Raw genomic sequence first — 21,752 nt, 5'->3', positions numbered from 1 at the left:
GATGTGCAGAAATTTGTTGCTGCTTTAAAAGGTGGATCGTGATCAAATAGCCAGTTATCATCCTGGCTACCTGATGTATTTTTTCTTTATACTATGTACTATGCCTACTTCAAAAACTTCAGTCATCCTGTGCTACTTTGTACTAGATTTCTCTTTCTTTGTTAACTTGCAGATGGGTGTGTTTAAACATGTATTTAAGTTTTAGTGCTTTTATGTCTCACTGTCTGAGAATGGGAGAGGAAGATGGGGAACTGCCAATGAGGAAATAGTGTCTGAAAGCTAGAAGAATGGAAATAGTGAGAAGTCAGGCACATTTTTAGGGAGGTGTAATGAGGAAAATAAAATCCCAATACAAATCTAAATGTCCTTAAAAGTCTTGGAAACCTGAGTGGAAACAAACTGGGTACTTGCAAATGTACAGATGATCTGTGTATATTTATAGATATATAAATTCCAAGTTCTCTATGGACTGTACAATGCCCACAGGAGATTTTTCAAACTACATAAGGGTAATGGCTTTTACTAGGCAGTGTAACATTGGCACTTTCAACATAACAAATTATCTGGTCTAGAGAGCAAAACATTCCAGGAAATGGTGCAATTGTATACTCAAAGTATAAGAAATAGATCGTTGAAGCTTTCGTGGCATTATTAGATGTTCTGAAGAAAACTAAGTGCTAAACTCACTTTTAAGTGTCAACTGGCAGTCCTTGGTGTCATGGCCTAATCTTTACTGTAGGACAGCTCTCTGTCATACTGCCTTCCTTGGAAGTGGGAAACATCTATTGTAGTACCTGCTGGATTAACTCTGGCACTTCTCCTTCCTGCCTTGGATTGGCTGAGTGAGGAGCGAGCTTCAGCCATCCCCCTGATGTGGGAAGGTTGCTGAAGTCTGGCCCCTGTGCTCATACCTGCATGGTCCATCACCCCACACCTGGTGACTTCCCAACGAAGCTTTGCCTCACAGCAAGGTTAGCTCTGAAGTCTTTTCATTGCCTTGGTCATTGTTTTTGTTTTTCTTTTTGCAAACAACTCCTCTAAAGCACATCACTGCTAACTTAAATGGTAGTGAGTTGCATTTAAAGAGAGATTTAGGACCACAGAATAATTAATGTCAAAAGGGACCTTAGGAGGTCTCTCCTCCAACCTCCTGCTAAAAGCAGGGTCAGGTCTGAGGCCGAAGTCCCTTGGTGCTTTGTCAGGTTGGGTCTTTTAAGCCTCCAAAGATGGAGATTGTACACCTCTAGGCAACCTATCTGAGCACTTGGCTGTCCTCATAGTGAAAAAGATTTTCCCATCTGAACCTTTTGCTCTTAGACTTTTCTTTCTTAGGTGAATGATGGTAACAATCAGGTGCTTTTTGGGTTTTTCAGGAGCGTACATGCAATCTAGTTCTCTTACTCTCTTGCGCACTTCTAGGAGTTCCCGTATGCCCTTACCTTTATTTTGAAGCATGGAAAGGCATCTGAAAATCTTACCTGATGTCTCCTGGGGTTCATAGCTTTAAGAATTTTAAGATAAACTGAATTCTCTTCCTTTTCTTAAATAGCAACTTTCTTGTGCTTATGAGGAATGATTTAGGATTGGGAAAGTCCTTGATTTGCAGCAGGAGGATGTGACTCGTGAAATACAACCAGAGCATTTCTTTTTAAGCATTTCCTTTTGTTAACTTTGCTGATAGTGATGATGTGGTAGAGATCAGAGTTTGGGCCATAATTACATACAGTTTGCAAAGAGAGGAAAACTCCAGAATTCCTTTTACACTGCCTAGCCATATTTCTAGGAAAATGCATCAGTAAAATGTTCTAAAAGGGAAAGAAAACTTGTGTGTGGAATCTTACAAAACATTGTATCTGTGTATATCAAAGAGACTTTTTTCTGAATAATGTCTAAGGTAGCAAACCTCCCAAGTCAGTTCAGTAGCATATTTTTTCGTGTGTGACAGTGGTTAATTTGATAATGCTTGTTACTCTAACCATAGCTGCCTTTTTTTTTTTCCTTCTTTATGGCAGTGTTTGCTTTTTCTTTGTCTATTTCTTGTTGTTCCTAAGAACAGATATTTGCCAAAACAAATGTATGTGAGTGATAAAAGCCAAGAGGAATGTCTGTTGGACCACAGGAAATTTCCTGTGCAGGAAGAGATCTTAGGACTTCCTGTGGAACAGAGCATTGTGGGTCCGTTGGCAGAAGTCCCTTTACCACAGCTGCAATTAACCAGAAGAGGGTGGAAAATAGTTGGCACTGCCTTTTGGAGTCACATAGCTCAGAAGAGCATAAACTAGACACTTAAATATCCACAGCATAAGCATATGATAAATCAGAGTGGGTTTGCAGATTGTTACTCTCAAAACCAAAAACAAAGAAAATAAGAATAGTGCAAAATTTCAGGTCACCTCTGCCCATGCTCCCATGCTTCCTGCCCACCTTACAGACTAACTCGGTGTACACGGTACTATCCCAAAGTCTGATGCTGCTAGAAGGAGACTTCTTCAGTGAAATGTGTCCATGGTACCTGTACTTTGTACCCCACTGTACCTCACAGGATTTACAAGACATTGCTAGTCAGTCTGTACTCTCCAGCAGGGTTTTCATATGTCCTTGCAGGAAGCTTCCCTGGGGTACTTCCAAGTGAGTTCAAATTGCCAAACAAGCCATGTCCCACATGTTGTATTAAATCTCTGTGGTGCCAGAAACTTGTGCTGATTGCCCGAATTTCAGCATGGAAGACCCTTCTTTTTGAGTGATCTTTATTTTTGCTCATAGCAGATGTGCATCTCTTTCCCCAGCCCTCTGAAGCAACACTTGCAGGGGATCTGTTTCTGGAGAGAGGAGTGAGGAGACGAAAAAGGAAGGGCACAGGATGCTAAATAAAATGCTATAGAAAAAAAGAAGGGAAGTGACAACTGGATAATAGGAGGAAGTGAGTGTAGTTCAAAGGGCAAAAAGAGTAGGGGACAGAAGAAAAAAGACACCAGGAGGACAAATTTTATAAAAAGGGAAACTGGCCAGTCTGGAGAGAAATGTATTTTTTGTAAGAGTGTGTATGGAGTGTGATTAGATCCTACACGAGAGGGAATTTGTGATGCAGGATGTGTCAAACCCATTATTAGGTGATGGCAGAGTGAGCTTGATATGGACACTTGGCACTTCATCCTGGACTGCAGTCGCAGCTTCATCTGTGGGGACAGCTGTGTGCCCTCTGCCTGCACCAGCAGTCCTTGACCTCGCTGGGAAGGTGCCACAGAAAAAGCCCCTGAAATGGTGCCCGAGCTGTGGTCTGTGCTCAGTGTGACATTAAGGCTGTTGACTCTCTTCAGAGAAGTCAAACAGAACCTGACTGTGACATTTAAACGTCAGCTTTGTGAGCCAGACTTGCCCACGGTGGTCTCACCTGGGAGTTTCTGAGCCTCTCAGGTAGCTTGGTTCTCCTCACAGAGTTTGGACTGTGACCTGATGCCCTTGCCTCTGCTGCTTCAGCATTTGGTGTTTTCCTCACAGCTGTGTGCATGTTCACTCTTCTTTTGTACCAAGGAACTCTTTGTTTGCTTACTGAGTGCTTCCCCAAAGGAAATTTCCTGTGATGGAAAACTCTGGGGAAGCTTCCTGTCAGAGGAGAGGCGTCGGGGCAGATAATGGAGACGCTGGAGGCCACAAACCGCAGCGGCTGAGGAAGTGCCGGCAATGGCGCTTTCTGCCCAGGGAGGCTGGGCGGCAGGAAGAGCCAGCCGGTCTTGAGTGATCGGGCTGATAGGACAGGGGAACCACTCACTGGAAATCCCACAGCTGCTGTTGGCTGCCGAAGCCTTCGCTGAGGCTGGGCACTGTTCCTTGGTGGTGATGAACCCAGGTCTCTGGAAGCTGTGGATGAATTTTTATCATGGGGGCTCCCCATGAGTCAGGCCAGCACTTACTGGGCTCTGCAGAAAGCCCTAGTAAAGTGTCAGCTGGGTACCAGGCGTGGCTCTGAAGCTCGCAACCGCTTGAGGAAAATGTCATTGCCTGATGGGAGAACAGCACTTTTTGATAATGTTGCCTATCCAGTTGTTTTCCTAAGGAGAGAGGGTCCCCTCTTTAGGTATCATTATAATTTTTGAGCCCATGGCTGACCCTGGCAGTTTCTGGAGAAGCACTTTGTATCACTTACTGGGATTTTGTCTTACCTTGGTGCAAAAAAGATGGTCTGACTGCCAAATAACTTACTGTGAATGGCACTCCAGGCTCCATCAGAGATCTCTTGTCATTTTGCACTGGCTAGCACTGGAGCTTGGTGAGCTCTTAGGAACTGGCCTGCAACTGCCCGTGTTTAATCAGTCCAAGGCTGACTGATTTAGTGCAAAATTAATTTGAGGAAAACTCCCTGATGCCAGAGAGCTCTTGATAAACACGCATTCTCAATGGTCACAATATTGCCTCTGCAGTTGGGTGGGACCTTAGGCAACACTAAGGCAAATAAAGTGTACTGAAAACCTTAATCCTTCCACAGCTCTTGCCTTTTAGCCTTGCCATGCCTCAGATTGCTCCTATGCAATGTTAGGGTGGTAGTGCTTCTTTCTGCTCCCGTTGATGTCTCCTCTGTCAAGTTCGATGTAGGACTTCAGAGCTGTCAGTTGTCAGCCCAGAGATGTGCCAGCCCCATAAACCATACTTTGAGCTTCCCTCTCACCAATCTACCCTTTCAACTCTTAAGATTTTTCCCCTCTGCCCCTACCATACCTCAGCATTCCATGCTGTATGCTGGATCCATCATCACGCAGTGATTTTTACAATTCCTCATACAAAGTTACTGGATCCTGGTAACGTTCTTTAGGCCTCCTTATTGGCAGTATTCATCTCCATTTGTGATCCATTGCCTAAATATTGCCTACAAAATGGGGTTTGTTGTCTGCATGTAATTCTTCTGTAGGTTGATTTATCCCAGGTAGGTTTGACAATATTTTGCCAGAAGATGCGAAATCTTTCAGACAGTTTTACCTTAATGTTCCTGTTTTTCTTCAGAGCTCAGCCTCTTGAATAGGTGAAGGCACATCATTTGTTTCTTTGCTTTTCTATGTGTCTTGTTTTAAATACTGAGATTAAGAGCAAATCAAATGGGACTATGAATCCTGAAGGAACTTCTTTAGGTCCACTCTCCCTAGGTTAGGAAAAGCAGGTGTTTTAAGCATTTAGTTTGGTATTTTAATATGGTATAATTTCAGTACAGCCTTCATTCAGCCACCAGTGACTGTTGTGGTTTGATTAACAGCCTTGACTTAGAAATGTGTGCAGCCTGGCCAGCTGGTCCAGCTGTTGGCTTGGTGACACTGGCCAGCTGGCTGTCATTTCTTGCCAAAAAAGGGGATCCCAGATTGCAAATGCTGCTTCTTAGCTATGGGACAGACAGGAGTAAGGCACTGCGGGATCCCAGGCCTCCTGGGAAAGAAGCAAATAAACAGCTTCAGAGTTATATGTAGCCATCAGTCCCTATGTTTTGTAACCTGCCATGGATCAAAGGTATCTGGGAAAAATTGTAGGCTGGTTCCTGTAACAAATGACAGTATATTCCTGCTGCTATCTGTTGTCCCTTTAGTAAAAAGTGGCAAAGGTCTGAAAGTTGGCTGTAAAAGGCCCAACCCTCCTGCTGCTGACCATGCAGCTTTCATTATGATGCCGCAATGGAATTTCTGAGGGGTTTTTTTCCACCACTACTCACACCTTGAAGACAAGGGAAAAAATTACACTCAGTATATTTATTCTGCATTATAGCACCTAAAGTTTTAAAGGTGAAGAAATGTCAGAATTAACATTGCCCATGAGAACCTTGATCCTCCAATTACACGAGCCTTGCATATGCATCAACACATGTAGGGTGTTGCAAAGTGTGGGCTCTAGGGCTGCATGGATAGCTTGACTAAATGCTGATAAAGAGGAAAGGGGGTGAACCTTAGTCAAGAGAGGGGACAATGGCAGGAAAAAGCACTGTACATAAAAAAAAAAAGAAATTTTGTATTAATAATCTGTAATGCTAATAATACATTAGGAAATCTGTGATATAGTGTGTAAAAAAGTATTGGGAAAATTCAAGTTCACTACAGTTTGGCTATTAAGTATTTTCAGTGAAGTAAAGTGAAACAACTCAAGGCTGCAAAGAAATGATCCAACTGGCAGATTAGTAAACTGAGAATTCACACCCTTAATTTGTAAATATAAATAGTAAAGTTCAGAAATGAAGTCATTAATAGACCTTATCTGTCAATTAACTTTCTTGATATTAATTTTTAATACTATAAAAGTAGTGTCTTTAAAACAAATTCTTCCTATGTAGCATTTTTGCTGTTTTTCTAAAATATTTTAAATTGAACTAAAAACCTTTTAGAACTGGTTATCAAACTGGTTCGTGTAACAATTTCTGAAAATTTTGCGTACTCCAAAATTTTTCTTACTCCAAAACTCAAAGTAGACCTTACAGTAAGTGCCACAAAACCAAAACACAAAACAGAGCTTGCATCTTGACTGCAGTTTGAATGCAAATGGTTGGATTAATGCCAACCTTGGAATATTCCAAATTTCTTCCATTTTGTTTTTTCAATGAGTCTGATTTTGTGTATTCAAACAAACTTTGCTGGGGTCTCACCATTCTCCGGAGTATTGTAAACTCTTGGTTTTCCTTTTCCCCTCAGTTACTGCCTGTAGAGATCAAAATGCTGCCTTCTATAGCAAAATCTACGGTGTTACCCCAACATTTCTGTTTTGTTGAGCTTTCATTAAGTCAGGATTTGGGACAAATCCAGTAAATTACATCCTCATAATAGCTCTGCATGGAGATTACAATCCAAGGAAGCTCTCTGGACAAAAAGAGTATTTCTGTCCTGTTTGTGGATTGCCAAACACACTGGGGTCCTGGTTTATGATTGCAGCTGAGACAGTACAATTATGCAGAGAAATAATGCAGGCCTGTTAAATTAAGTGATGAAGGTCATTTGATTAATTAGGATTAGCATCTCCCGGCCATCCACATGGACCAGGGCTGTATAGCATGAGCTGCTGTAGGTAAGGAAATAACTGTGTTCTGTCTTTCTGTGCAAACAGGGCACAGCACCCGCTGGTTTAAAGATACTTGATATTTTTAAGCTGTCATGAGAAATAAGGCAAGGGTGTGTTTTGTTAGGAAGAACTTTAAAATGTGTTCAAATTTCAGCGTGGTCCTTTGCAGAGTAAAAAAATCTGAAATTAAGGTGACACACAAAAACACCATGATAAAAATGTGAATTTTAAAGAAAGAAATTGACTAAGAGGAGGACAGGTTTTTCAGCCCTTTCTTTTCCTGGATGGCAGTTATCCAAGTGATTCACCCCACTAAAATCACTGGAATTTCTCACAGGAATATGAGTTAAACCATGCAGCTCTCAGTGTCTTGTTTATTACTTAAACAAGACTTAAACTGATGCAATTTGGTATTCATCTCCCTTTCCACTATTTATGGGGGTCGCTTTGCAATTTTGCATTTATCTCAATTTTTACAATATAAGTATGGATATCACACTTTTGTTTAGAATTACTTTTCATTTGAACGAATGTCAATTGTTCATTTTAAAACAAAACAAATTAGTAGGCGTTCTTTTAAAAACAGGAAGAAGGAAGAAAATACACAGACATTTTGACTGAATGTGAAAGAAACCTATACAGGGAAAGCAGAATTCTTTTTTCACATACAGTACAATTTTCTTTGTTTCACATTTTGTAAGAATAGAGTTACCAAAATGTACACCAGCTTTTTACAAGAAATGAAAATAAATCAGTAAATGTTTAATAGAATTAATATTGGGATTAGCTAATATAAGGATTTCTTAGTGCTTCTCTAGCACATGGAGAACTTACAGAGTGGAGAGAGAAAGAAAAAGAAGAGGAAAAAAAATATATGCAAAGTAGAGTTATGCAAATGACCTTATCAGGGCAAGCAAAAGGCCTCTCCAGCAGGCCTGCCAACTCGGAAATAACAGCTATGGACACACTCAGCTCCCTCTTCCTGAGAAGATGCAGCTTTAGCCTGTGATGTTGGCAACCACGCCACGAAAGGAGATTAAAAATTGCCTCCTTTTGGATGTCTTTTTAAGAGATTGGCAGAGATGTTAAATGGATCCTGGAGAGGGCAAGCACACTGATGATATCCCAGTACCATTTTTTCAATTTCATATGGGTTCTAGCAAATGAAAGGAGCAAAGAAACCACTAGGCTTTGACAGGGGTACAGAATTAGTCCCAGATTTCTCTCGAGGCATTGGTTTCCATTCATCCTGACTTCCAATTTGAAGGGAGAAGGCAAGAAGAAACATTGCCACTGATTTTCACAGGAGATGCAGACATGGTTTTCAAGTTTGAAAGCCAGTGTTTTCAAAACCCTGAGCAGGCACTTACTGGTCTGTTGTTTGACATTCATCTGGGTGGATTGAATTTTTGGTCAATATGACATATTGGTGAGGACCTTTCATAGCTAGGGTTGGACTCAGTTGTCAGGAGGCAACCAGAGGGTACAGTCAAATGAAGGGGTTGGCTGAATTGTTGACTTTGGGTGGGGTGTACATGCTGAGGGTACATCCAGTGTGTCAGTGCTGCTTTCTTCAAGTTTCTGCTCCCCAGGCTTAAAAAGATAAACCACGTGTGTAGCACTACTTAAGCAAAAGAGTAAAGACTGAAGTGAACCGGGGCAAAAACAGTAACAGTGCTGTGATTTTTTTTTTTTTTTGTACAATGCATGCTGCTTACTCCTTGTTTTCCTTCTGATAACACCAAGGCATTTACATACAAACAAAAGGTTCCTCTTGCCGAGTCAGCCTCCTCTTCCTCCTCCCACCTGATTCCGTTGGCAGAGTTGGAAAAGCATGACTTGTGACAGTGCTAAATTAATACGACTGAGATTGGATTGACAAGAGGAATCTCCTCTTCACATGGTGTGTACACCTCAGGGTTAGTGGGGAAAAGAGGGAGTCTAGAAAAAGTCCAAACATTTAAAAATTAATCACAGTGCTTTCTTTTGAGGCTTAATCTTAGAGGGAGGTAGTGTTTCAGGACCTAAATCAACAAATTCGGTCACAGCAGGGGAAACACAGTATTGAACAGGACCAATGGCCATTCCAGCAGCTTTGGAAGAAGATATAAGAAAGAAATAGTGTAATTTATTAAGGAATAAGTCAGCTCACAAATAAACCTTTTCTGAATTTCCATTTTTGGTTATCCAAACACTTGAATAACAAGGGTGTAAATCTTTTCTGAAACTGCATTCATGTCCTCAGAAACTCTGCATGGTCTTAAACACAGAGGACTCCGTTTTCATGAACATTCAGTACTTGGGTCCATATGCTCTGTGTTTATTATCTGCCAGAGAGGTGTGAGACATCTAGTTTGCAGATTTTCTCAGGGCTTCACGGGAAATTTTTGACACTTTGCATTCCCTAATGTTATTTTGTGTGAAATTGCTGAAGAAGGCTTCTCCCACTCCTCAAATTGACAATGTGCCCGTGTCTGCATTTCTGCCCCATGCTGTCAGTGGCAAACTGATTGACCCGAGTCATGGGGCATGTGGGAGGAGGGAGTCGCATTAGTAAGCAAAGTATTTTAGAAAAGTAGTTTTCCACTTGAATCTTGTTAAGAAGAAAGAAAAGATGTGGGAATTTCAACTTGCTTTGCACTTATGGGTACCAGTGAGCTTAGTAATTTCTGTAATATAGGAATTATAAAAGCAAGCATGAAGAGAAAAGCTAAGGCAACCTGAAAAGTTTGGTTAGAAAGTGTCCTTTCTTCAAAATGTAGTTCACCATCCTTTCCTAATGTTTGTAATTGCTTCTGACCTTCTTAATTCTCCAGTCTGTCTTTTTTAAAAATGATGTTCCAAGCTTTGCAAGTTGGTTGTGAGTCAGTCTTCCCACGAGAGCAAAACCTTGAGATTATTTGGAAGTTATGATACAAAAGAATGAAGCAAAACCAGTTTGGACTTTGTAAACTAAGTCAGTTGTGAATCACTGGAAAAACAAAAGAGGAATTACTTCATGGAGACACCACTGTAGCTCTCCTGCCTTCAATGTCGTTGTGATTGTCTGAGATTTTGTGAGTTGAAGTGGTGTGTGAACAGATAGACCTACAAATCTGGATTTCTGCAATAGATAAGATAAAATAATTGGACAAATGTCTTTCACAGAGTTGACTAAAATTTGCCAATATACGGGGGAGCATAGCTAAGACAATTTTAATTAGACAGGTTGGTGAAAAAGCATTTCAACTTTGTTTTCTCAATATCCATATAATGAAATGTATGAAGACTCCAGTAGTTTCTGTTGGTTCCTGGGCACATGAGCATGGTATGCACACCCTCATGCTGTTACACTGAATCCCTTCCCTCTCCTGTCTGCCCATACTGTGATGTCCTTCTGCTCCAGTCTTTTATGCTACCTGGCACGACTGTCAGCCATGTAAAGAAGCCCATAGATGTTGTTAAATATTTCTGACAAGTGATACAATTTGATTCTCTTTCCCAGTACTTAAACGTATTTAACCTTGTTTAGTCCTGCCCCTTCAAAAGAGATGGCACTGTTAGTGGGACTGAGGGGTCAGTTCCTCACTCCTCCTGCTGTCACAGCTCCACAGCCCACCCCAGCTCAGCTCTGGGGGCTCACAGCACACAGTGCCCCTCTCCAAGGACAGGCATCCCCTTTCCCCTGGCACGTTTGCAGTAGTTCATTGATCACAGCAGCACAGGGATGGTCGTGCTTCCTGTGGGAAAGGAAGGGTGGGAAGGACAGAAGTCCTGGAGATAGGGTCACCGATGTCAAGGTCACTAAGTGTCTGTACCAGCACAATAGGAAGATGTGGCACTAGGAATTGTGAATCTGGGATGATACCAGCTACCCATCATTACTAGGTATCTGCAGCCTCTCTCACTGCACCTTTACAGTGGCAAGAAACCCAAAAAGAAGGATGGGATACAGCCTTCCTGTGATTTAGCTCATCCATTTATTTTCCTTTTCATTCAAAACTTGATCCTTTACTGGAACTGCATAGGTAAATCCTTTGCCTCTATTGACATTGCAGTCATTTTTCCACTCCTGGAAGCAAGCCCTTTTTCAGTGACATCATCCAGATTAAACTCAAGTGATACAGCAAGCCTATGCATTATTTTTCAGTTGAATGACATGTTCTGTAACAATACCAGCTGAAGCATTTTCTCTGTTTTTCTGTTACCACATCCAGCTGTTAATTCTTTTTGCAATTTGCCACCTCCCTGCCAGTTATGTTGACCTAACTGTTGGTGCAATTGTGCTCTTAATCATGTTCAGAAAGCTGATCTGGCAGAACCCAATGTACATATGTACATGAATACAGATTCTCTCTCTCATCAAGAACACAGCATAGCTCCTCCATCAAATGCACTGACACATCAATGTAGTGGCCAGAAAACATGACAAAGTCAACAGAGTCACTAAACACTATATATTGTCCAAGCTGTTACCTAGGACAAGCTTGTTTGAAGGACACTGTAGTTACTGCAGACACCCCAGCACTGAGATAGATAGAAATTATCCCAAACAGGATCTTGCATGCTGTCCCAAATGATAAAGTTAATTTCTTATTCCTTGTAACAGTATTTTCAGGTGGTCCTGAGTAGAAATACTAATGCCTCAACTTTGTATGGCTTCCATAAAAATAATAAATGCAAGCTAGTTTTTTTGGGGCCCTGATATGAGAAGTTAGTGGATATACTGACTAGCTTCATAGCAAGAAGGAGTTAAATGCTGGAGAGGAAGCAATTCTCAAGATGCAGCAAAGATAATCGTGATAATTTATCATCTGATAATCAAAGAGCACACACTTAATTTGTTCTCATTATCAATGTATTTCAAGCACAAGTACCTCAGTATGAGAGGCCTTTCTGAGCACAAGTTGGACTGTGAGGTTAAAGGGCCTCATGGAAATGTAATGCAGTTACTTCTCCTGAATGGGTGATGTGTTGTAGTGCAGTTTGGAGTCCACCTCCGTGGCCTCCTTGTCCCCTGAATGTGGAAAAGGACCTCTGGCATCTAGAGCTATTCTTTGAAGCTCTTCACCTTTCTCTAGAACAGCAGTGGAGAAATGACTGATACTTTGTAAGAGCTATAGGGATTTGGTTCATTAAGAAACCGTCAACAAATTAAGCTAAATCTGGAGTTTTTAATCATGTCAGAAGTCCAGTTTGCAGCATTTTGGGAGTGAGAGATGTATGCAGCACGCTAAGAGTGGGCTTTTACCTCCAAAGATGTGCAGTGTCCAAAGTTGTAATTTGTACAGTTTCCACCAGTAATTTAATATTTAATGTCGCCTGAAGGTGGGTCTTTGCATAAAGCACAGAAGAACTCATGTACTGGTGTATTGAAGCAGGTTGTCCTCCTCCACTGGGATTCCACAGAGAATGCCTGCATGAGCAAGACATCCAAAAGCAAAATCAGTTACAGTAAAAGTATGACATACTTTTACCACATGCTGGTGGTACTTTTTTTTTCTGTGGTGATTTGCTTAATGTTACAGGCAAAGTAAGCCATGGTTCTGGGCTGTGGTGCCAAAATCTGCTTTTACAGTAGCAGCACAAGTGCAGCTGCAGCTCAGGAGCCTTGGAGCCCCAGTGCAGAGGAAGCCAACAGATGAAATCTTGCTGTTAGGGCATAGACTGTTCTGTAGTGGAGCTGGCCTCACGTTCCCTGGAAACAGCCGGGAAAACATGCTCTTTGTGTACACACTCGCCCCTCCCCAGCTCTCACAGTCACAGTTGAGTTAGGAAACAAAGTCCCAGCCAAAATTCCTCAAGGGAAAGGGACCCAACTTCTTCAGGATGTGAGCCTCTGAGAACAAAATCTCCCTGTGAGAAAAAGGCAGCTTCTTAATACAGAGGATTATAATGCTGTTGGTGGTGTTTTGTTGATATGTGAAACTGAGATTTCAAAACTTTCCACTTGATTCAGCTGTACAAAAAGGACTTCCTGACCCCTCTCGTATAAAACTCTAGGATCTCTCTAAATTTGCATCCACCGGAAGATCAAGGTGGTGTAGCTGATGATAGGTTAAAGTGATAAATTACTTAAAGGAATCATCTTAATTTTAGGAAGCTGTATTTGTTGCAGCTGTCAGCTATTTCTTCAGTTTTTCAAATCTTTCAGCAGTGTTGATCAGGTTCCTAATCTTCAACCCCTCAGCCAGAGATCAAGGCCATAATGTGTTAAAAGAAAGAAACAACATGTATTGACAGTTCCTTCTAATATGGAGTTGTTTACGTTAAAATTACTGTTGTCAGGATGCATCAAATAATTGATACAAGAAGTGGGAAGGTAAAGTAGGTGTAAAGGATGTAAAGATGCTCTGCATGTGTCTAGTTATAAAGAGGAGCAGAATAGAGTTCCTGAATTTGATCCCTCCGTGTATGGGCAGGCATCCATTGCTTTTGTGCTTCACATCTGTAAAACAGATATAACAATCTAGTTTGTCTGCAGTTTTAAGGCACCATGTAGTATAAATGTGCAAGTGTTACTAAGTATCAGCAGTGGCCATAGCCAGTGCAGAAAAAATGTAAAGAATGCTTTTTTGTCCTGGAATTTTGGCCTGGATTAAGATTAAATTGGTTTGAAACAATAAAGAGTTGCTGAGAAAAAAATTGAAAGTTTTTATAATCCAGTGACTTCTATTGGCAAAACTGCTTGCTTCTGGCAGCATTGTCTCTTGAGCTAGCTACCCTGTGACATTGTCAGGGCTCAGCTGCTCTTGTTTAGGATATAGTTTTTGCACATACAAGGAAAAAACCAACAGAAGACATTTATTTCTGCTGCTTTTGGAAGGGAGCAGTAGGAGAGCAGTGTCTGCTCCATAGACAACAGCCAAAAATTGGTTGAGAAGTCAGGAGCAGATTAAGACTGTAAACAGGGAGTGGATGTCAGCCAGCATTTCCCTCCTCCCCATCCCATTCCATCGCACTGCCACTGCTGGTGTTGCACTGGCTGCTGTGGCAGGAATGCCGAGGTGTGGCAGCTGTGGGAGCAGCGGTTCGGTTCCTGGCAGCCAGGCCGTGTCCTGCTGCCTGGCTCACTGACCCCTGCTGCGCTCTGGCCTTCTCTGAACCTGCTGCCCAGAGGGAAAGAGCCAGCCTTCACCCTGCCCTGCAAGGAAAGCTCTTGTCAGGCTTCTCCGAAGGTTTTGCAAACAACGTGAAAGGAAGCTGGAGCTGTCTGCAGAGTTCTTGAAAGCTCTTGGACATGGCTCATGGAATGAGTGCCTAGAAAACCCACTGGTCTTTTCATCACCTCTGTGGTTGCTCACTTCTTTGGTAGCGTTTCCCTTTCAGAATCTCATATCCAACTTCAACACACAAACCAGCACCATTATCTAGACTGGTTTGTCCTGGCCTGGGAGAATTCTGTTTCAGGCCACAAAGGGCCTGCCAGCAGCAGGTAGGCTGCTCCAGCATTGTAATATTTTCTGTTTCTGACTAACCCCAAAATGGGGCAGCTCACAGAGGACATCCTGATATCCACTTATTCTATAGCTTCGCTCTGGATGATGCAGTGGAAACAGAAGGGAGGCTAGTGGTTGCTGTGGGTCAAATGTGGGTCTCAGTTATAAGAAATGCAGCACAGCTGGCCACCTTAAATCATTGGGGTTGCACTAGAAGCTTTAGTCTGACATCAGGTACAACTCCAAGGACTTCAGGAACTGGTCAGCAGTGTTCAGGGATTTTTCTGACTTGTTGAGGTCGGAGGTCTTAGACATAATTGAGTAATTTTGTCTGAGTTACTTCATTTACTAACTTGTCTCTACATAGAAAAGGGGTTGGGCATAGAGTGAGAAAGACTATATTCTTCATTTTAAATACTGTAGTGTGGCTGCAAATTTTGTGGGGCTTTGTATTGGTGACTTCATCTGCCATCATTAATCAGTGAGCTGTCTCAGCCCAGCAAGCTAATTTAGAGTCCTGCTTGTGCATTTGATCAGCAAATGCAAACCATGTGTAATGTCAGCAGGTCAGGCGAGGTGATGGAACATGGGATTTTCACCTCAGTTCCAGAAAGGGCCATAGTTGCTTCCAGGAAGCTGAGCTTGGCACAGGGTGTGGGCAATTGAAAAGATTTATTTCTCTGTATGAGAGCTTGTTCTAATCGAGCATTTTCCAATCAATATGTTTCTTACAGACTTTCCAAAGGCTGCATTAGGAAAGCAATTTTATTTATTTTATGACCCCGAAGCCCCGAGGGATTCAGTTGTGTCAGCTTCCCAGGGTCTCTGTACAGACAGTGGAAGGAGAAGGGCTAGGTCCCAGGGCACCACACCAGCAAAGTCAGCATGGCAGAAACCCATGGCAGAGCTTTGCTGGGTTGGTTTCTGTAGATGTCTGCACACATGCAGGCCCCAGAGCAGGACACCAGGAGAAATAAGCCTGTGCCTGTTATTTCTGATTACTACTGAAAAAGCTGCTTTGCCCTCTGTTCCCAGCAGTGCGGGAGATTCCTCAAAGCCTGGTCATTCTGATTACAGGCACTTTCAGACTATCTTAAAGAATGTGCAAGTCTCACTTGTGGTCTCTTTTTCTGCCACAATTCTTCTGTTCCCTATCCAATAATTTTTTTCCTCAACAAGACCTGTAAAAAGGGGGCATTTTTATCTGCTGCCCTGCGTTTCCTTTGTACCACTTCATACTCACCTCCTAAATAACTCCCTCCAAGGATTAGGCAGGATTAACCTTTCCTTCATTTCTACCTTTGCTTATCTCTGGCCCTGGGAAGTGCAGAGCCAGCTCTCCACTGTAGGATAAGGCAGTCCCTGCAAGCCAAGAGCAATGAACAGCCACTGCTTCTCCACTGCTTGGGTCAAGGGGCACCAGAGAGCAGCTCACACACACCCTGGCAATGCTGAAACGGTATCTTCCAAGCAGCTGTGCAGCAATTTGCACTTCAGGGCATTTTGATGTTAACTGGCAAAGCACTATGACACCTCTCTGCATTTTGGTAGTCCAGCATTCCAAACAAAGATGTGACACAGGAAGGGACTTTAAAAAGTTCCTCTGGCAGAACCTGAGAGGAGGATTTAAATCTAATCATACGCTTTTCTTCCAGACTGTGTTGCCTTTATACAGAAATTAAGACCAAAACACAACCTCATCCACCTCTCCTGCTTGACATACACCATCATATGCAGAGGCACATATTATGCTTTACAGCTAACAAGGAAAAATTTTGTTAATAACAAAGAAAGAGAGCATCAGTTCCTAAAGAGTTACTTGATAGGAGACATTCAAGTGTTCTGAACTTCCCCAGCATCATTTTCCCACTAAAGGCTCACAGTAGCTACAGACTTGAGCTGGCTTCCCTGATGCTGCCAGTGATGATGCATCTGTCCCTGGGTGTTTGGAAACCAGCTGCTGATTTGCATGCACTGGCCCCTTTGCTGTTTGCCCAACCATGCTAAGTAGTTTTTGGCGTGGGAGTGCGAACAATTCTGTCTGCCCTGCAGAAAGCAGGGATAAATGAGAGGTTTGTCTTTAGCCTCTTCTCACACCATCATCCTGCCTGCCAAGCAGGAGGATGGAGAGCATAGCTGAAGTGGAACAAAAAGACAAAACTTGCTATGAATGCTGTTTTCCATGTGTGTGTTGAACTGCGGCTGTGTCCTCATCTCGAAACTCAAGCAGAACGGCAGCTCTCGGTGGTACGGTGCATCACATTTTGCATTGGATTTGTGTCCTCAGATTGTTCCAAAATGAATCAAGGTGAAAACAGCCTGTGGTATGTTTTACTTCACATTTTAGGTGTATCTGTTGCATTCACTGAACCTAGCAATCATACTGTAAAATGCATACTCTGTCTTCCAAACCAGAGAAGGGGTTGCTGAGTGCAAGTGCTTTGCAAGACTTAAGGTTGGCTACATCTATTCAAAAAACAAAGTTGTAACCCCAACAGAAGTCTGTGGTCAGGTCAAAATATTGCTGGCTGTGTAGTTCTAAGTGCAAAGGTTATACTGCCTGAACAGAGCACTCTGTTTTTCCATCCTCAAAGCCTGACCCTGCCTCAGTTTTCTGAGGGGCTCTCTGTCAGAAGAAGTGAACTCTTCAGAGACCATCAGCCTAAACTGTTCAACAGACCAGTACATTCCTATTTGTGCCCAGGTCTGTTGGTGCTTAACAGGTTTGCTGGCTACTTCAAAGTGTAAATTACCCCATCAGTCCCTCTCCATTGTACTTTGCTTTGCTGCCTGAGAGTAAAAGGAACAAAGAGTGGATTTCTTCTGCACTTGGGATGGTTACCAGCTTGTGCCTTGCAGTGTGAGAATTTATCATCCTCATCATTTTTAAGGTCATTTATAAGGTAACAGGTGTTAGAACCCGGACTTCAGGTGAGGAGCATGCTGCAGAAGTAGATAATCTATTAAGGCATCAGTGCATCACCCTGCAGCGTTGAAAAGGTGAGCATGGATTTTGCTCCCTGTTTAATGCATATAAAGCTGTCAGTTTATAAACATGCCAGTAAATTACTGTATTTTACTCTGCTGGAGGTGATGCTTGGAAACTGGCAGAAGACAGACACTATGCTGGATCCCACAGAGCCAGATTTTGATGGTTTGCATGGCTTTGTCTAACCTGCTTTCAGCTATTGAGTTCAAGAAGTTTTTGTTGCTGTTTATTTTTGCACTACACAGATAGAGACCGTGATGGGGACTGCTTACCAGATTTCAACCAGAGTCGCAAAAGCAGAGTTGGGAGCAGAGCCAGGTCTGATGCTTAAGTCAGAATTCAGCCTGGGAAGTCCATGGGCACCAAGAGGGCAGGCTGGGAGAAAGGCAGCATCCCCCACGTCTGATCTGCCCCTAGAGAAAACAGCAAAAACTTCACCATGATTTTAGCAGTCAGTTCAACAGGCGAAACTCTGCTCTCGTTTTGCAACACAGCTCTTGTTTTCCTCACTTTATTCTGCTTGGTAAATATCTTTGTTAGTTAAAGACAGTGCTGTTAGCTTCTTCAGAGAATAAAAACATAGAGATAAAAAGAGCCCATTTTCCTCCAGTGTGGGCATGACAATAAAAGACGATGGAGAGAGGAAAATAAGAAACAGCATCCAAAGAAGAAAAATAGTATAAGTGGGATTAAGTTTTCTTCCATGGGCAGTACAGGAAAGCATTTTCATTACCTTCTGATAGCAATGTACACTGTGCTGTAAAATCCCTTCAGCTGCAAAGCCAACCATCTCATGACCTTGTTTTCACAAAACCAACTACTTCTTCTTAAGAAGGGTCAAAGAAGGTGGCATTCAAGTTTAGTAGACACTGTACTGCTCATGAAATGACAGTTTCTGAAGCACTTTTTAGCAACACTGCTGTGCACCCCTAGAAAAGCTCCTGTGACTGAACTGGTTCAGCCTCACAAAACAAATGGGCATGTTTTTTTGAGAAACTAACTTCCCGGGAAAGCAGCAGGGCAGGAAGGGAGGGAAGTCAGAGAATAAGAAATCCATCTAGGGAAAAGCAATTTACTTGTTTTATGGCACCTTATGTTTTCCAAACACAATATATTTTAATTATGGGATCACCCCTGGGGTGGAGTGATGTGGCATATCCACCCACTCAGTTTAGCCATAGCCAGACTGAATTAGGCTGGCTGCTTGCTGATTCTCAGTAATTTCCAAGGGGTCCTAGGCCATATTACTCTGGGGCTTTTCTCACCAGTTTCAGAGGTGCTACTGAAACCCAGCAGAGACCTTGTTTGCAGTGTGAAGTGCTGGGTGTGTTTCAGAGCTGCCAGCACAGCTCATGGGGCTTGTCCCAGTCTGTGTAACTTATTTGGCTGTTCTAGGTCCAGCACTCATCAATCTAAAGCATCTCTTTGGGCATGGTACTTTTGTACTAGTTGAACAGAAGGCAAAAATGTACTGTCACCTGCAGGTGGGAAGTGTTGATCTGTGTTTGTAAAGAGAGTGATTTATTTATTACATTGTTATCTGTAAGGGAGCACACGCCTCATGTTGAGGTTATGGTGCAACTCTGTTCTTGTCAGCCTGATTTCACAGTGATGTTCTCTTTTGTTTAATGCCTCATCAGGTGAAGTACACATCAGAAGGCCAGTTAGATTTCTACATGACAGTTCTCCTTTGGGCAATTTATTGCTTGCATGGCATGGCAAAGAGGGAGGCAAAAAAAAAAACCACACATGAGCATTTCAAGCACTCCTCAGATGGTCTTGTAAAACCCTTTCATATGTTGTAGTCTGCCTGCATCACGTCTCACCTTTCTCTTTTAGCTACAGCAACAGCCTGGGGTCTGGAGTGTATTTTCTGCAGAAATAGCCCTTTATTCAGCAGAAGATGAATGTCACTCTGGCATTTTAGATGACAGTTTCCATGTGTCTGAGCAAATCTACACCTCACCCCAGTCCCTTAAAAAATAAAGATCGTACAGAAAACTCTGACCTCAATAAGCAGACCTTAATTCATAGGGGGAAGAGAATTTGCTTCATAAATAATTAAAGGCTACTACTTGTTTCTACAGTACGATAGTATGCTACAGTTGAAAGCTAATGGAAATTCTTGCTATGGCCATGCAGGCATCCCTTCCTCAGGTCAGCTCTGACCCTTTCTCAGGCACAATCTCAATTCCTCTTCTGACAGAGATTCAGTTCTGTATGCAGCTGTGGCTCTGGGACTTTCCAAAGCCGTTGTCTGGGAATCTGGCAAAGCAGCAGAATGCAATTCACTTCATGTTACCTCTTGCTAAAACAGAAATAAAAGGTTGCCTATCTGTTAAAGAAGTAAAAACCAAAACAAGAGCTGTACAACTCTCTCAGGCTTCTTTTAGTGCTTGGTAGGAGGAGGGTAATCAGATCTCAGAGAATGGTGTGCCAGGAAGGAAATTTCTTCCCATGTGCAGCATAAATTAACCAGGTGCAGTACAAGGAAGGGAGGTTCATCTTCCTCTAAAGCATAAGGTATTGGCTCCTGCCAGAGGCTGTGTACCAGAGATCTGATTAGATATGGCAAATTTTATGTTCCTATGCACAGTGGGTAAGCTCTGTAGCAAGTCAAACAATGAATCATGTCATGAGGGGGGAAGGAAAATAAAGCTTTTATCGCCCATTGGATTGGAGATAATCTCTCTACTTGGGTATAAACAGCTCTTCACCGTGCTGCCTTCTCTCCAGGGGAAGGAAGCTATTTGAAATTTCTGTGTAGAACAGATTTGAATTGTCATACCTCCCAAGCTTCTCTGCCTGGGCCAAATAAAGGTAGCAGGCAAAATGTCTTTGATGGTGATGTGGTTGGGCCTCTGTGAGTAAACACAATAGCCTAGTCTATATAAACTGTACAAGCTGGCTGGCAGAAAGGGAGTGCCAGATTTTCCTTGGCTCCTTGGAAAATCTGTCCCCAAACCAAATATCCCTACTATTTTACTGAAATATGCTATGCTCTCTTACATGGGCCTAGTTACATGAGTAATATTTGATTGCTGTACAGGAAACACAGGCTAAAGCAGTGACAAAGGTGGCACAATCTTGGCCCTGGCTTTCCTCTCCAGTGTGGGAATGGCACCAGCTCACGTAATGGCCCTGGAGGAGGGGTAGGCCTATGTGAATACACCTCTCTCAGGAATACAGGTGCTGATAATCACACTGATACAGGGGCTGTATTTAAGCTGCCCTTCCTTACAGACCCCACCCCAGCCGCCTGGAAAGGAGCTGTGGCTGGCTTGCATTTGACAACTTTTCATATTCTTGATCTGTGAATGTACAAGGGGTGTGATGAGAGAGCACACCTCTTTTCTGTGGAAGGACACACACCGAGGATGGATGGCACCAAGGACTTTTCCTGCTGCTTGCTCAGCAAATCAGAAGGAGCACGTGGAGGAAAATCCTTTTGCACAGTGGAAACCTGGAATGAAATAATGTCCTGTGAGCTTTCTTCAGGATGCTGAGTCAGTTCTTGGTTCTCAATATGTCACAGGTAAACCAAAATGCCAAAGGATTTTGCAGTCCAGCTTGGAGTAATCCTGTACCAATATGACATTGCTCTCCTACCGTTTCCCTTGAGACTTTGTAGGTTGTGCTGTGGGGAGAAAGGGGGGATTCAGTGATGTCTGCCTGTGTTCCTGTGCCTTGTCTCAATCTGGTAACAGAAGTGTGGTCTCTCTCTGGCCCAGGTTTGCAGCCGGTTTACTGGAGCAGGGAAGATGTGGCACAGTGGCTCCGGTGGGCGGAGAAGGAGTTTTCCTTGCGGCCCATTGAGAGCAGCACCTTCGAGATGAATGGCAAAGCTCTGCTGCTCCTGACCAAAGAGGACTTTCGATACAGGTCCCCTCATTCAGGTGAGGATTATTTACAGAAGCTGTGATTGCAAAGAGAGAGGAAGCTGCAACAAAAGCTGAAGAGGGTCAGAGGGAGAAATGTCACCTTTGCTGAGGTGGACTGGAAAAGGGACGGTAAAGGGAGGACAGAGGCACTTGTATGAGGCAAGGACAAAAAGGACAAAGAGAGAAGGAAATCCTGGTACATCTGAGTTGTAGGCATATTTGAATGCAAATTCAAACCCAAACATCCAACCTGTTTATAGTTAAAACTCCCTGCAGAACTCCCAGAAAGCAAGCTGCTCTGGCAGCCTTTTGTGACTTCCAGCTCTTCCTTGTAAAGGCTTATCTGTTCACAGACCCAGCTACAGCAGCAAGTCAATCAAGTGCCCCAGCCTCTTTAAGCAGCCCATATTAGCATTTTGCCTCTCAGTTGCCTTGGCTGAGGTG

At 42.8% G+C, this 21,752-nt stretch overlaps 1 protein-coding gene and 1 long non-coding RNA gene across 8 annotated transcripts in view; one reads left to right on the top strand and one right to left on the bottom strand.

The window, feature by feature from the left end:
• The window catches only part of ETV6 (ETS variant transcription factor 6), a 120,526-nt gene that overhangs the window by 69,709 nt on the left and 29,065 nt on the right, over positions 1-21,752 (top strand). For all 6 annotated transcript variants that reach the window (XM_072923644.1, XM_030263699.4, XM_072923647.1 and 3 more), the window contains one exon: positions 21,159-21,323. In XM_072923644.1, coding sequence (XP_072779745.1) covers positions 21,159-21,323 — 165 coding nt within the window. The remainder of the gene's footprint in view (positions 1-21,158; positions 21,324-21,752) is intronic.
• LOC115493520 (uncharacterized) overlaps positions 10,962-21,752 on the bottom strand; it is a 70,712-nt gene continuing 59,921 nt past the window's right edge. The window contains exons 3-4 of one of the 2 annotated variants that reach the window (XR_012053616.1): positions 17,700-17,840; positions 10,962-12,415 (exon numbers count right to left, since the gene is read on the bottom strand). This is a non-coding gene — a long non-coding RNA (uncharacterized lncRNA). The other variant, XR_012053617.1, reaches the window with a different exon arrangement.

This window comes from Taeniopygia guttata, chromosome 1A, assembly GCF_048771995.1.
Source record: "Taeniopygia guttata chromosome 1A, bTaeGut7.mat, whole genome shotgun sequence".
NCBI lineage: Eukaryota > Metazoa > Chordata > Aves > Passeriformes > Estrildidae > Taeniopygia > Taeniopygia guttata.
The sequence above is the reverse complement of the archived record's forward strand: the minus strand, read 5'-3'. Positions and strand labels throughout refer to the sequence as shown.